The following is a 15,661-nucleotide window of genomic DNA, read 5'->3' on the forward strand; positions in this document are numbered from 1 at the left end:
GTGCAAACGAAATATCAAAGCCATAAACCGATTTGTAAACCACAAACGAAAAATTAGAAATCGAGCCGAAATATCATTTTCCGTTTATTAAACTAAACGAAACACCGAATAAACGATCCGTCTTTTCATTTCTCGTTATTCCATTCCAAACAGGAAATGAAATGATCAGATGATACACGGACCGTGTCGTGTGTTCATTCGTCTTTTGATTTAATATTGAAAGTAGAAAAACGAGAAAACACTTCCTTTTTCGTCTTTTTATTTTTTCAGAAAAACTAAAAACAAGTATTCAGCTTGATTTTTCACTCTTCGTTCTCAGGTAGAAACATTTATAAACAGCTTGAATATTTGATTTCTACACGTATAGGCGGGAATGAAACGCTCCTTTCCTCTGATTTGTCAGCCGAAGATCAAACTGTCCCGTCATCAGTTCTTCCTCAGCTCCGCTCAGCAGAATAAAAGTCCTCCGCTGCAGCAGTTGTGCGGATTCTGAACGCGTTTATTGCAACTACTACATTTCATCTTTTTCTCATCAAACACCCAGACTAATGGCTCGACACGACCCGCACCGGGGAAGAGCCTCGACAGGGCTTTCTTATGAGGCTTTCAGTTCTCAAGTGCCAGGGGGTCCGTGAAATAATTTACTATAACCTACTGTATTTTCCGGACTGTAAACTAAAGTCACGTTTTTATCATGAAACACGTTGTGATTTATTCCAGAGTGACCTAGGCCTTTACAATGCATTTAACTTAGTTCACATAATCTAAATGTTGACTTTCAAAAGTAGGCGCGCCAAGAAGACTATTCGCTGTATTTTGGTTTATATATATACAGTATATACTTTTTTTTTTTCATCAATCTCTTTATTAAATTTTGAACATGAAATAAGAACTAACAAAGATACAAAAACATAAACACCAAGAATCAACAAAAATAAATGACAAACAACATAGTAACAATGAAGGAAAAAAAACAACAAAAAAACACATTAACTAATAGCTGTGAGTGACGGTCCAAGAACTACTGCCCAGTCATTTGCAGCAAAAAACGTGGGACACTAAGTTTACTCAGGATTGTCTGGGAAGGTCAACTTCCCAACATATAAAAAAAAAGGGGGTATATATATATAAAAAGCATATATATATATATTATATATATATATATATATATATATATACACACACACACACACACACACACACATATATATATATATATATATATATATATATATATATATATATATTAGGGGTGGAACGGTACATGTATTCGTATTGAACCGAATCGGTACGGGCGTCACGGTTCGGTGCATGAATTTACAGAGAGAATACACGGTATAAAAATAAATAAAACTCGCATGCAAATTAATGAATGTAATGCGGAACTACTGTTAGATACGCGGGTTCTTTAGGGATACCTAATCTGTAGCCCCGCCTTAAGCCTTGTTTATACTTTCGCCTAGTCTCAGCCTCAGACGTCACGCCCACGGAACGTTGGCTAAACGTCTGATGCATATGGTACACTTAACTGGAAACACTTCAGGAATGTCGAAGTCGTCATCTGATTGGTTGAATTTTATCGGATTTCCGGGGGGCGCGAGTGTCGCGTTTATTTTCGGTCAGCCTGGAAACAAAGCGCAGACGTGTGATTGCGTAAGAAAAACTGTTGTGTTTACATGAGTGACAATGAGCATTTATCAAGATCAGCTAAACATAGGATTCTGTGCACGAACAGATCAATGACTTACTGCTTGTTTTCTTCTCCTTCTTTGATTTTCTATGCTGACCGACTTGTTGCACGTCAGTCTGTTGTTGTGGGGACATTTCCACGCCCCGAAACGTGACGCTGAACGAAACGAACTGTAATTGGTTGTTTGACATGTCGGTCAAACGGCCTTATGGGCGGGCCTTGGCCAAAGAAAGCTGCTATGAATTCCAGACCTTCAGCCGTCAGTCTGAAGGTCTGGCTACGCGAGACTAACTTTCGCCTGGCTCCGCAGCGCGAGTCTCCACAGATTGCGCGCACACCTCCCCAAATGGACGAGGGATTTATACTTCGCGTTCGCCGGTGTACTATTCTTTGAAACGACAGGGGGCAACTCGGTATAACTGTCCATCAGGAATCAGCGGTGAGAAGTAAGGTACACTCGTGAATGTTTATTTTAGTAGCCTACAACAACACTTTAGTACACCAAAACCACACAACAGAAGAATCGAATAAGGAAACCAGATTATTCTAACTAAATTAACGTTATCTTACATAATTTCTAAACATTTGTATTTAGTTTTGTGAACCTTTTTATAAAACATGGCCATTTATTTTTATTTAAAGGGCTTATGTCTGCTATTGTAGGCTCATTTTGTTAATGTACATTAAGCAACTAATTTAGACGCAAGAACTGGGTGCCGGTGCTGTGAGATGTATATGCTCGGCCAGATTCGGCTCTAAAGTCGTGCGTCTTCGAATGCGGAGCCGTGCGCGCTAAAAGATGTGCACTGTATGGCAAGCCAAGAGGCTCAGAAATACGGCATAGATTAATCGCGTTTAAAGCCAAAGTTTTAAACCGTATTGGACGCCGTAAAATACGCTGTTGTAATTACAAACGCCGTAAAAGACGCGCGAAATACGTCAATGATGCCGTATTTGACGGCGTTTTAGTGTGCATGGAAAGCGCCGCTTTTTACGCCGTTCATCTCGCCATATGACGCCGTAAAAAACGCTGTTTTGGTTGCACAGAGCGCGCGCTATTTTACGGCGTTTTGCTTAGTATAATGAGACATGCCCACTGATTTCCACAGCCAGTAAGTTTGAACTGTTCTCTCCCAATCAATGATGAACTGAATCAGACCAGATGAATTCATCACAGATCATTTGTGGTAATCCAATTCTTATGCTCATATATGAGGAGTTATTAAACAAGGAAAAGAATCCAGGTCGTATTGGCTTAACTCGGCACATTTCCATCTAGTGCTGAATAACACAAAATATTGATATAACCCATAGAATGCCCTATGAATTTGTGTGTTTTAAATGGGCCTATTTGAAAAAAAAAAAATAAGACGAATTTTTGCTATTTCTAAAAAATGTGGGAGGTTTGTTGGTAGGTCTATAAGCTTCTCCTTCCAGAATTAAATAGTGTTCCGATTTTTGTAGGCTAAATAAATTCGTGTTTTATTCATATTACACTGATTATATATTAATTAAATAACATTATTACATTTCGTTATATCCAAGATATTTTTGTAAAATGAAGATTCAAATATTTTGCCCTTTCGATCGTCCAGTTCATAGTGAAATAAACGACTTGGGGGGAAAAAAGTCAACCGTTTGTGGGTATAGAAGTTCAGTGAGTACAAAGACGTTTTTAAAATACTAATTTTGAAATAATTTCCGTCATTTTAAAAGATAAAACATAAGGTGCAAGGGAGCAAACTCAGCAAATGACAATAAATAAATAAATAAAAATAACATAGCCTAGTTATTTCTTTCCCACATTTGAGTCATTATTCTTAAAATAAATGTAAATTATGCTTGCAACAATAGCTGTAGGTTAATTGGCCTGGATGAGTGTGATTGGCCTAATATTGTGTCACAGACCGGCATTAAATAATTCGTGAATATTTGTAAAAATTCGTGGCTTGACAGAGTAGGAAAATGGACAGTTCTGTCGATGTTTTGCCCAGGCAGGGTTAGTTAAGTAAAACTATTAAAACATTTAAATGCTAATCGAAATAAACCTGAAATAAAGGAAAATATAACTATTAGTTGAAAAACTTAAACTAAACGGAAATGAGAAATGTTTTTTTTTTTTTTTTTTATCAACAAACTGGATTCATTTCAGGGTTTTTTTTCCTGCCACCTTCAACCGACGCGATCTTCCATTCATTAACCGACAAGATTATGTTAAATTAAAATTAAATTAAATTAGAATGAACAAGTGACTGTGACCCATTAAAAATACCAAAAACATTTTTTTCCAGGGGTTTAGTTTTAGCCTGCATGTAAAATAGCAGCAACAGAATAGGGGGATTAATCATCGTATTCACCTGTAGTGCTTCTGTGAACGGAGAAAAAAACAGGATAACATCCATAACTCTATACTCTATCCATAATTCTGATACAGTGTTTCTCAACTGGTTTTGTGACCATGCTTAATTTGTAATGGGAGGTCCCGGAGCACAGAGGGGGGTTGGATCCGGCGACTCAAAACGGGGGTTGGAGGTAACGGAAAAAAATAAAAAATAAATTATACACTGCCTAAATAGCTTCTCTGCAGGGGCGGCGCCAGAAATTTTTTAGCGCATGTGCTGAGGGGGTGCTAGATCATTGACAGGTGGAGCTGCTCAAAACTTGGCCACTAAATATTTAATATTAAATTATTTTAATGATCACAATTAAAGTTTTATTAAATTGAACATGCGCAACATTCAGCATTCAGCACAATCAAATATTCTAAAAGATGTAGGCTATTATTAATAATAATGTTATATCAACATAATATCTCGTTATTTCGACATAATATGTGTGCGTGCAACAAGCAAGATGTGCATTTGTAAATACGGTGACGCGTGCATTGAATTTTATTAATAAACTAGTGTTTTCTGACTGTCTGCTGCAAAGATGAAGTTGACGATCGCCATCTCCGTAGTGAATGCGCCTAGAGAAATGCACATAATGGATTACATAATCAGAGAGTAGCCTTTTTTTTTTTTTTTAATTTTGAATTATTTCGTTTAAAGATATTTCAAGCTTTGTGTATTTGATGTATTTCTCATGTCTGTGTGAGGCATACACTGAGTTTCATTAAGTTAGGATGAGATGCGCTCCAGACGTGCAGTGCAAGTGACCGCGCGGGCGGTTGATGAAAAATTGATTAAAATTAAGATACAATTTATACAAAACGAAATTCACTTTAAAGAAAGGCTTTCTACAAAACAAAACTTAATGAAGTGGTCAAAATCATGTCTGAACCACTCCATGTCTCATTTTGTGCATCCTATCTTATTCGTGCTGTTCACTTTTCATAAATCAACATACATGGAAAAAAATAACATTATAATATTTTAACAAATATGAAACTAAATGCGCTAATGGCTACAACAGTATAGTAGGCCTACAGACTCTCTATTTGTACAAATTGCTGCACATTCATTTAATTCTGAATTTTGCACACACAAGTTGAAAGGCATTTGTTCCAATCAAGTTCACGGATAATTGTGCGTGCATTTATTAATCATTATGATACTAAAATCATAACAAAGTGGGCTATGCTATTTACAAAAAAAATCAGATGAGCCCAGAACGCAATTACACGTTAAGTATTTTCCCCCCATAGAAAACCATTATAAGAACGCTTAATGTGGCTTAATGCAGATTAGAATGTCCCCTTATTATGTCGAAATAACGAGATATTATGTCGATATTTCTGCTGTGTCCACCATGGTCTCCACATTCTTGATCAGCGGAAACGATTTTTGCTTGTTTGGGATCTGACTGGATAGCGTATTTGAAAAAGTTAAGCAAACTTTGCTGTCTTTTTGACATTTTTCCCCTGAGTAAAACGATATGTCATGTGTCACCCATTCTCCGGCGTGTTCCTCTGGCTCAAATTAAGCCCTGTGTGACACCCTTTTAAAATGTGAAAATCATATTAATTTTGCTTTATTGATTTGAATGTTCTTTAATGTTTTCTTTAATTTCAGTTTATTATTTAGCTTGGATTATTTTAATACATAAAATTAATAATTCCTTGGGAGCATATGAATTGGATTACCACAAATGATCCGTGCTGAATTCGTCTGGTCTGACTCGGTTCATCATTGATTGGGAGAGAACAGTTCAAACTTACTGGCTGTGGAAAACAGTGGGCGTGTCTCATTATACTATAAGCAAAACGCCGTAAAATAACGCGCGCTCTGTGCAACCAAAACGGCGTTTTTTACGGCGTCATATGGCGAGATGAACGGCGTAAAACGCGGCGCTTTCCATGCACACTAAAACGCCGTCAAATACGGCATCATTGACGTATTTCGCGCGTCTTTTACGGCGTTTGTAATTACAACGGCGTATTTTACAGCGTCCAATACGGTTTAAAATGCCGTATTTGACGGCGTTTGACTTTAAACGCGATTAATCTATGGCGTATTTCTGAGCCTCTTGGCTTGCCATAGCACTGCACACCGCCACGCGAAATGTGGCCTTGCGCACCCAACGCGCAAGACCGCCCACACCGCAATGACGACATTTTTGCCGCGCGCACCCTCGCGCTCGTGCGTCCGCACATAAATAAGAGATGCTTTATTTTCAGTTTTATAGCTGATTGTCTTATTTTGTTTACATCTTACTTTACACACTTCAGGGCAGGCTGTTGCAGCTAGCTCAGGTGAGAGACTGTATGACACTATGGTACAGCCTGAGACATGCACAATAAAAAAAAATTGCCTTCTGCATTTTTGTTTTGCTTTTCCCTCCATTTAACCGAACTCGTACCGAACCGTGATGTCTGAACCGAGGTATGAACCGAACCGTGACTTCTGTGTACTGTTCCACCCCTAATATATATACTTTTTGCTGAAGTGCCAACTAGTCTCTCCCTATGGAGGATCCCGTTACCACTCTACAGATAAAGCGTCGTCGGGAAAACTCAATTTGCGTATCTACCCCGAATTAATAAAATAAAATAAAATTCTGAATCAAAACTGTAAGGAAACACCAGTAATTTGTTTAGGCTTGGTTTTTAAGGATTTCCAAACCTGCACACATATATTCAAACGCACATAACTATAGAACCCGTTCTTAATGCGCATCTGAACACCATCAGCGTTTCTCACAGGTTCGCGTTTAAAGTCTGTGTAGAGAGAATGGTGTCGTCTTGGTGGCCCTAATTTAAAAACAAATGATCGTTGCGACGGAAGCGAATCAATCAAAACTAACTTTAGCTGGAAAATAACTTTATTAAAGAACCGCTATAAAGCCAAAACAATCTTACGTTAAATTATACATTTATCTCTGTAAAGCTGCTTTGAGACAATCTACATTGTTAAAAGCGCTATATAAATGAAGATGACTTGACTTGACTTGACTTTTTAACCATAAATTCCCATCTTGTACCATCTCTGAGTTGAATGTGTAAACATGAATACATCAACAATTTCAACCTTTGTATTGTTACAATGTTGGTAGTATATTTAAATGAACAATGTGTAGTCTTTCTCCATGTTACCTTTACCTTGATATCCCTGTTTATTTGTCAGCAAAAGTCTGCTGGATGAAGATGAACACGTTAGTTGATCATCATGGATCTGAGTAATTTTCTCTTTCTGTCTTCAGTCTGAATAGATGCAGTATTACAGAGGAACAGAGTCTCATCCTGACTTCAGCTCTGAAATCAAGCCCGTCACACCTGAGAGAGCTGGACCTGAGCGAGAATACACTAGGAGTCTCTGGAGTGAAAAACCTCAGTGATCTACTGATGAACCCACAATTCAAGCTGGAGAAACTACAGTTAGTATCATTATACTGTACAGCAGTTACAGTGTGACTGAAGTTTATTTATTTGAAGACAGCAGGGCTTATGTTTCATTGTTTATAGCAGTGCACTTTCTGGGTTTTTTAAACTAAAACGTACTCGGTTACTAACGTAACCTCGGTTCTCTCTAGAAGAGGGAACGAGTACTGCGTTCGTAGAACGCTACGGGAAAAGTCTCTTTTCACGAAATACTGAAGCAAAATTATCCTTAATTTTCATATTTGTAAAACGCATTGCGGCAGTGCACAGCCATGGCGAGACGGCTCGCTCACTCATTGGCTGTTCTGCGGCAACTGCATGAGCCTATCGAGCGAGGGCTGATGCAACATCAGACCAATGAGAGCGCTTCGCGCGCTCCTCGTCACATCCCGCCGAAACGGGTGTGGCCATCCCCTATAAAAGGAGCTCGAGTAGGCTGATTCAACTGGTTTTCATCGCCGAAGCGAACCAGAGCGAACCGCGCGCACGGCAGGGAACGCAGTACTCGTTCCCTCTTCTAGAGAGAACCGAGGTTACGTTAGTAACCGAGTACGTTCTCTTACGAGAGTTCTCTCGTACTGCGTTCGTAGAACGCTACGGGAACCACTTGTAAGACGCCGTGCGTGCTGGGATGAGAAAACACCGACCACTGGAAGCTAGTCCAGGTATACAGTGCATAATCACCCGGTAGACTTCGGAGAGTCTGGAGGGGGGGGGGGGGACAACCACCCTCAGATAGCTGCGTCCTAAGACGCGATATAACATCACATAGGCAGGGGGAGGCCTGGCTAATGTGGGAAATGTGGGTCTTACGTAATTTCGCCCAAATGGATGCGCCCTTAAGCGCGATACAACGTCACATAGGCAGGGAGAGCCTGGCTGATGTGGGAAATGTGGGACTTACACACTTTCGCCCAAATAGGTGCGTTCTAGACGCGATATAACATCACATAGGCAGGAGGGAGCCTGGCTAATGTGGGAAAAACATGGGTCTTACACAATTCTGCCCAGAAAACTTCGGCGGCGCTGTGCGTCTACGATATCAGTGCCGTGTTTAGACAGCTGACTCGAATACACCGAAAATACTTGGCTTGCAAGTGCGGTGAAGTCTTCGGTGGCGTTGTGCGCCTGCGAAATCAGTGTCCTGGTTAGACAGCTGATTCGGCTAAACCGAAAACAACCTGGCCTGCAAGGCGGGAACTTCTAGGTTGTAGAACCTTATGAATGTAGACGGTGAGGCCCAGCCCGCCGCCGTACATATTTCCTGTAAGGAAATCCCGCTAGACCAGGCCCACGATGAGGCAACGCCTCTCGTGGAATGCGCTCTAATGCCCAAGGGGCACTGAAGGCCCTTGGTGGTATAAGCCATTGTTATGGCGTCAACCACCCACCTGGACAGGCTCTGTTTCGAAACAGCCGTTCCCTTGGAACGTCCACTGAACGAGACAAAGAGCTGCTCCGTCTGTCTGAAGGCAGCGGAGCGGGACACATAAGCTCTTAAAGCCCTAACGGGGCAAAGACAGCTCGAGTCCCCTTCCTCGTTTGATCCCGGCAGGGCAGACAGGGAAATAACCTGAGCCCTAAACGGAGTGTTGAGGGATTTCGGCACGTAGCCGTGCCTAGGTTTGAGTATGACTTTGGAGTCATTGGGCCCAAACTCCAAGCACGTTGGACTCACAGAGAGCGCGTGCAGATCGCCTATGCGCTTCACCGAAGCGAGGGCCATCAAAAACACCGTTTTGAAAGACAGATGTTTGAGGCTGACAGATTGGATAGGCTCAAAGGGGGGACCTTTCATGGCTGCCAAGACCGTAGAAAGGTCCCACACCGGGACTGAGGGAGGTCTGGGGGGATTCAGCCTCCTAGCTCCCCTGAGGAAGCGGATGACTAAATCGTTCCTTCCCAGTGACTGGCCTGGCGTTGCTGTCGAGCACGCTGCGATAGCCGCCACATAGACTTTGAGCGTGGAAGGGGATCTGCCCTTGTCCAACAGCTCTTGTAGGAAGGAGAGAACCTCCGTCACCTCACAATCGAGGGGTGACAGGCCCCGAGCTGTACACCAGCTGGAGAAAACCGACCACTTCGAGGCATAAAGCCGCCTGGTGGAAGGCGCTCTAGCCTGAGTGATGGTGTTCAGCACTCCATCCGTGAGACTAACGGGTAACCGTTGAGCGTCCACACATGAAGGGACCACAGCTCTGGGTGTGGGTGCCAAATCGAGCCCCTGGCCTGCGAGAGGAGATCTCTCCTCAATGGCACTGGCCATGGAGCGGAGTCTGCTAACTGCATCAGGACTGGAAACCAGGCTTGGTTGTCCCAGAACGGTGCTATAAGCAGTACTGGGCATTTCACTTCCCTGACTCGCTCCAGCACCTGAGGTAGGAGGGAGACTGGGGGAAACGCGTATAGCGGGCAGTGCGGCCACTTGTGGGACAGTGCGCTGTCGTTCTTCGAAAAGAACACGGGGCAATGAGCGTTTTCTGGGGACGCGAATAGGTCCACCTCCGCCCTGCCGAATCTCTGCCACAACAGCCGGACTGTTTGTGGGTGTAGAGACCATTCGCCCGTGGGAACGTTGTTCCTGGACAGCCTGTCTGGACCCAGGTTGAGTGTCCCGGGCACATGCACCGCTCTCAGCGAGCGCAGGTTGCGCTGAGCCCATATTAGGAGGCGCTCGGCCAGCCTGAAAAGGGAACTGGATCCGAGACCGCCCTGGCGATTTATGTAGGACACCACGGCCGTGTTGTCCGAGCGGACTACGACGTGTTGGTCCTTGATGTGGGGACAAAAGCGCGTCAGCGCGTTGTGAACTGCTAGCATTTCCAGGCAGTTGATATGATGGAGCTTTTCTCGTTCTGACCAAAGGCCAAAGAACGGCCTGCCCTCGAGCAGCGCTCCCCATCCCGAGGTGGATGCGTCCGTAGACACCACTTTCACTCTCGAGGAAGTCCCCAGGCTTACACCTGAACGGTACCAATCGCCCGCCGCCCATGGTCTCAGGGCTGCTGCGCAGTCTTGATCGACTTTGAGGCGCAATCGGCTGAGTGCCCACGCTCCGCGTGGCACTCGCGCTTTCAACCAGAACTGCAGAGGGCGCATGCGAAGCAGGCCCAGCTGGAGAACTGATGATGCTGAGGCCATGAGGCCCAGCATCCTCTGAAACCGTTTGAGCGGGATAATCGCACCGCAGCGGAAGGACCTCGCTGCGTGCTGTATGCGCAGCGCGCGCTGTTGCGACAGCTGCGCCGTCATAGAACGAGAGTCCAGAACGATGCCCAGAAACGATATAGTTTGGCTGGGGTTCAGGGAGCTCTTCGTCCAATTGATCGTGATACCAAGATTCTCGAGGTGATCGAGTAACATGGTTCTGTGCTCCACGAGCTGAGATCGTGATTGAGCTATGATCAGCCAGTCGTCCAAATAGTTCAGCACTCGCATGCCCCTGAGTCTGAGGGGAGCGAGCGCTGCGTCCATGCACTTCGTAAATGTACGGGGTGCCAGGGACAAGCCGAATGGCAGGACTGTATACTGGTATGCCCGACCCTCGAAGGCGAATCTCAAGAATCGCCTGTGGCGTGACGCTATCTGTATTTGAAAATACGCGTCCTTTAGATCTATCGACATAAACCAGTCTTCTCGGCGAATGTGCGCGAGGATTTTGCTGGTCGTGAGCATTTTGAAACTGCGTTTCACTAAAGCTCTGTTTAGTCGTCTTAGATCTAGTATGGGTCTGATACCACCGTCCTTTTTGGGGACTAGGAAGTATCTGCTGTATAGCCCCCCTTCGCTTTGAGCTTGGGATACATGTTGTATCGCCCCTTTGCTCAACAGTTTTGATATTTCGGCGCGAAGTAGGTGTGCTACTTCTGAATTCACCGTAGTTTCGACGCGCGCTGTGAAGCGTGGAGGGCGTCGACAAAACTGTAGCGAGAAGCCTCTCTTTATAATGTCTAGCACCCAGTCCGAAACCCCTGGAAGCGCGGCCCATGCGTCTGCATGGCCGGCTAGGGGTTGGATGCGAAGCGCGCTCTGTTCGCTGTGCGACGGCGGCGCTTCGGGGTGCGCTAGCATAGGCGTTACGCCTGAGACATTTGAGGCGGGGAGCGCGCGTAATACAGCGGGCAAAACGCTCATCCTCGACCGCGCTACAGTGTTTATCTGAGCGGGGGAGGTCTGAGAAGGTCTCATGGGACTCATGCAGCCTACAAGTGAACGTGGGCGGGGACCGGGCACGTTTACTGCTTTGGCCGCGCTGTCTGCTTGAACAGAGCGGGCGCGCACAGGTCCCGTTTTTACAGGGAGCCTGTGGCTTGCCAGACATAGCGTTTGTGGGCACTGGGAAGTGGGCACTTTGACTATGTTTGGGGCGCGACCGAACTGGTTTACTGCTTTGGCCGCGCTGTCTGCTTGAACAGAGCGGGCGCGCACAGGTCCCGTTTTTACAGGGAGCCTGTGGCTTGCCAGACATAGCGTTTGTGGGCACTGGGAAGTGGGCACTTTGACTATGTTTGGGGCGCGACCGAACTGCATCGATCTTATGAGTACGGGCCCTGTGTGCAGGGCTGTGCTTGTGTGTAGGGATGGGCACAGAGAAGTGGGCATCAACACTACATTTATAGCACCATCGGCCGTGGCCGGGACACCAGAAAATACACTCTTTTCGGGATTTATCTGGGTAGCCGTAAAAACGGCTTTTGTGTGCAGGCAAGCGGGCAGCTGTGCGGGCTTGTGCTCTGCTGAGAACGCTGAAGCAGTCGCAATTCCTGGGACTGAGACAGCGGTGCGCTTTGGTGAGGGCCCGTCGCAACGGGGCTTACACACCTGCGCTTTCCTAGGCGTGCTAGGATTTCTTTGGGGCTTCCGGCTTCAACACAACCCTTGGTCGCGGCCCGCGGTGAGTGGGGCGGCGGCTAGTAGAGCGAGAGCGAGGGCGTGATCTGCGCTGCTGTCGCTGTGAGGGGGCGGCCGAAGGCGGGGGCTGAGGCTGTGAGCTCCGAGGGGCCTGTTTCTCACGGCCCGCTGCAGAACTGGGGCGCTTCGGCAGGAAGTGCTTGAACGCCTGTGACGCTTTTTGGGCTTCGGAAAATCTCTCCACGAGCTCGGAGAGAGAAGATCCAAAAAGGCCAGCGGAGGATAGTGGGGCGTCGAGGAACGCGTTGCGCTCTGCATCAGCCATCTCCGTGAGCGTCAGCCACAAATGCCTCTCGGCTACGGTAGCGGAAGCCATACAGCGTCCCATGGCTTGTGCTGCAGCCTTGGTAGCGCGGAGAGAAAGATCCGACGCGCTTCTCAGGTCCGCGATGCAGATAGCTTCAGGTCCTATCTCGTCCAGTTTGCGGAGGAGATCGCCTTGGAAAACCTGAAGCGTGGCCATGGTGTGCAAAGCCGATGCCGCCTGCCCAGCGGCGGAGAAGATCCGCGCGAGCATCGACGAAGTCATGCGGCAGGCTTTTGACGGCAGCGCTGGCTTAGTCCGCCGTCCAGCAGAGGGCGGGCAAAGGTGGGCTGCTATCGCCTGTTCCACCGGCGGCAGAGTGAGGTAGCCTCGGTCCTGAGCATTATCCAGGGAGGAAAATGCTGGGGATACAGACGAACGTGTTCGTGCAGAAAAGGGAGCGTTCCAGGCCTTCGCCACTTCTTCATGAAGCTCAGGAAGAAACGGAGCGGGCTTAGACACAGGAGAAGTGCGCTCACCAGGGAGGAAGCTACCATCAAGCCGGGTGCGCGAGGGGAGTTCCGGTGCAGACCACTCGAGGCCGAGGCTCGCCGCGGCCAACGCGAGTACTCGCATGAGCTCCCTCTCGATGCTAGCTCTAGCCGACGGCTTTCGGGCAGGAGGCGTGAGGTCCGCAGAGCTCGCCCAGTCTTCACTGCCTGAAGCTAGCAGAGAGCAGGAATCCTTTTCGACCGACTCGACTTCAGAAACAACTTCCTCAGATGAAGCGGCGGCAGACTGCGGGCGCTGAGCATCAGGAAGTGCTTCGGGGGAAGCCGGTGAAGCTGGCGGGCGAGCCGGCGAGCTTTGTCGGGAAGAGGTGGGTTCCGGGGCCCGCTGCGAGCGGCGCTTCTTACGGCGCGGCACCGCGGCGGGGGGCGCAGGCTCGGAGAACTGTGCCAGGCGAGTCCGCAGAGTCGCCATCGGCAAAAGCTCGCAGTGAGGGCAGCCGCCGTCAGCGAGCGCGAGCGCTGCGTGATCTTCGCCCAGACAGGAGACGCAAATAACATGGCGGTCTCCCTCGGTGAGCGGGGCTCGGCACGAGCCACAGGATGGCATCTTGAAAAAGACGCGGCTCTTTTAGGGGTGAGTGTTCGGGGAACACTGCACACACACACACAGAACAGAGCAGATAAAGGATATGAAGCGCCGGAAAGCGCAGCAGGTACGGCAGTAGAAGGCGGCGAAGGCCAGCGGCTTCAAGGGCTCGTCCCGCTGAAAAGCTTGCCTCGACGACGCTTGCTTCTCCGTGATCCAGCGATGCGTGAGCTTCGCTGAAGAGATGAAAATCAGTTGAATCAGCCTACTCGAGCTCCTTTTATAGGGGATGGCCACACCCGTTTCGGCGGGATGTGACGAGGAGGCGCGAAGCGCTCTCATTGGTCTGATGTTGCATCAGCCCTCGCTCGATAGGCTCATGCAGTTGCCGCAGAACAGCCAATGAGTGAGCGAGCCGTCTCGCCATGGCTGTGCACTGCCGCAATGCGTTTTACAAATATGAAAATTAAGGATAATTTTGCTTCAGTATTTCGTGAAAAGAGACTTTTCCCGTAGCGTTCTACGAACGCAGTACGAGAGAACTCTCGTAAGAGAACACTTTATTCTCAATATCTCACAGTGAGTCTGAGTTCACATTATATTTGTGTAATATTCTTCACATTCATGATTTGTTTGTAAGATAATCTCTCTTCCTCTGTTTGTGTCTTTCTAGACTATATGACTGTGGCATTACAGATGTTTCTTCTCTAACGCAGTCTTTGACTAACTCAAAAGCTCTGCAGTTTCTAAAAGAGCTTGATCTGAGATTCAATAAGATAGGAGACTCAAAGCAGCGGCTCAGAGACGAGCTACGAGACTCAAACTGTGACCTGAGGTGAGGAAACATCACTGAGATATTAAAGAGATCTTCATTTACCTCTGATATGTGAACAAACCTTTCAAACATTCGTGAAAGGAAATTATCATTAAGCTTTATTGCAACACAGGGTTTGTGTGAGAACAAAATGTGAAGTTATTGAAATGTTTAACACAAAGGAGGAAAGAGAACAAAAGCTCACTGTCACAGCTTTATACATTGTCGTAGAAATTTTAAACTGTATATTAAACTAACCATGTTTGTAACATCTAACCTTATTTAACATCTAACATCTGAACAGGATGTACTGTACGAAACCAATGGAAAACTTGTGTCTTTGAGTGTGTGCATATGTGTGTAAAAATAACATAGTTTGGGAAATGAAACTAGACAGTCTGTTAGAATCTTGTGATTAACAAATGAAGTCATCAATAAAACAAAGATTGCTTTACCTAGTAACAGAGGGGTTTGCATATGAAGAACCAATCAAATAATGGGGAAATTATGTAATGCAGCCTGACATTTATGCCATACCTCTATACTATAAAAACTGTTGTATCTGTGTTTTACGCTGGGAGTCTCAATGGAATTTGTCTGAGATCCTCCGGCCTTGATTCTTCTTGGGAGAGTTTCTCTAAAAACTGCTCGAAGACTCTCCCGGACGTTATTAAAGCATTTAGAGGACGTTTGCTGAAAGTCTGTCTGTTAATTTCTGTTTCTAATGAAACCAATGGAAAACTTGTGTCTTTGAGTGTGTGCATATGTGTGTAAAAATATATTATATTTAAAAACACAAATATCTATGCAACATCATGTATTGTCAGTAATTAATCTGATTACAGGAATTCAATTTAACTTATTTTTACAAAAAAAAAAAAAAAACAGTAATTGAAATATAATAATTTGCACTTTGTTCCACTGAACTCTGATTGTTTTCTCTTCTGTTCCACTTTACAGAGTAGATGAAGATCAATCACCAAACATTCCTGATAAACATCGATCACCAAACATCCCTGATAAAGATCAATCACCAAACATCCCTGATAAAGGTCGATCACCAAACATCCCTGATAAACATCGATC

At 45.7% G+C, this 15,661-nt stretch overlaps 1 protein-coding gene across 1 annotated transcript in view; it reads left to right on the forward strand.

Annotated features, from left to right (window-relative positions):
- Positions 1–15,661, forward strand: part of LOC311305794 (uncharacterized protein) — a 1,216,100-nt gene that overhangs the window by 71,694 nt on the left and 1,128,745 nt on the right. The window contains exon 21 of the mRNA XM_084433664.1: positions 7,331–7,504. Within this exon, the coding sequence (XP_084289790.1) occupies positions 7,331–7,504 (174 nt within the window). The remainder of the gene's footprint in view (positions 1–7,330; positions 7,505–15,661) is intronic.

The sequence above is a fragment of the Rutilus rutilus genome (assembly GCF_951802725.1).
Source record: "Rutilus rutilus genome assembly, chromosome: 1".
NCBI classification, from domain to species: domain Eukaryota; kingdom Metazoa; phylum Chordata; class Actinopteri; order Cypriniformes; family Leuciscidae; genus Rutilus; species Rutilus rutilus.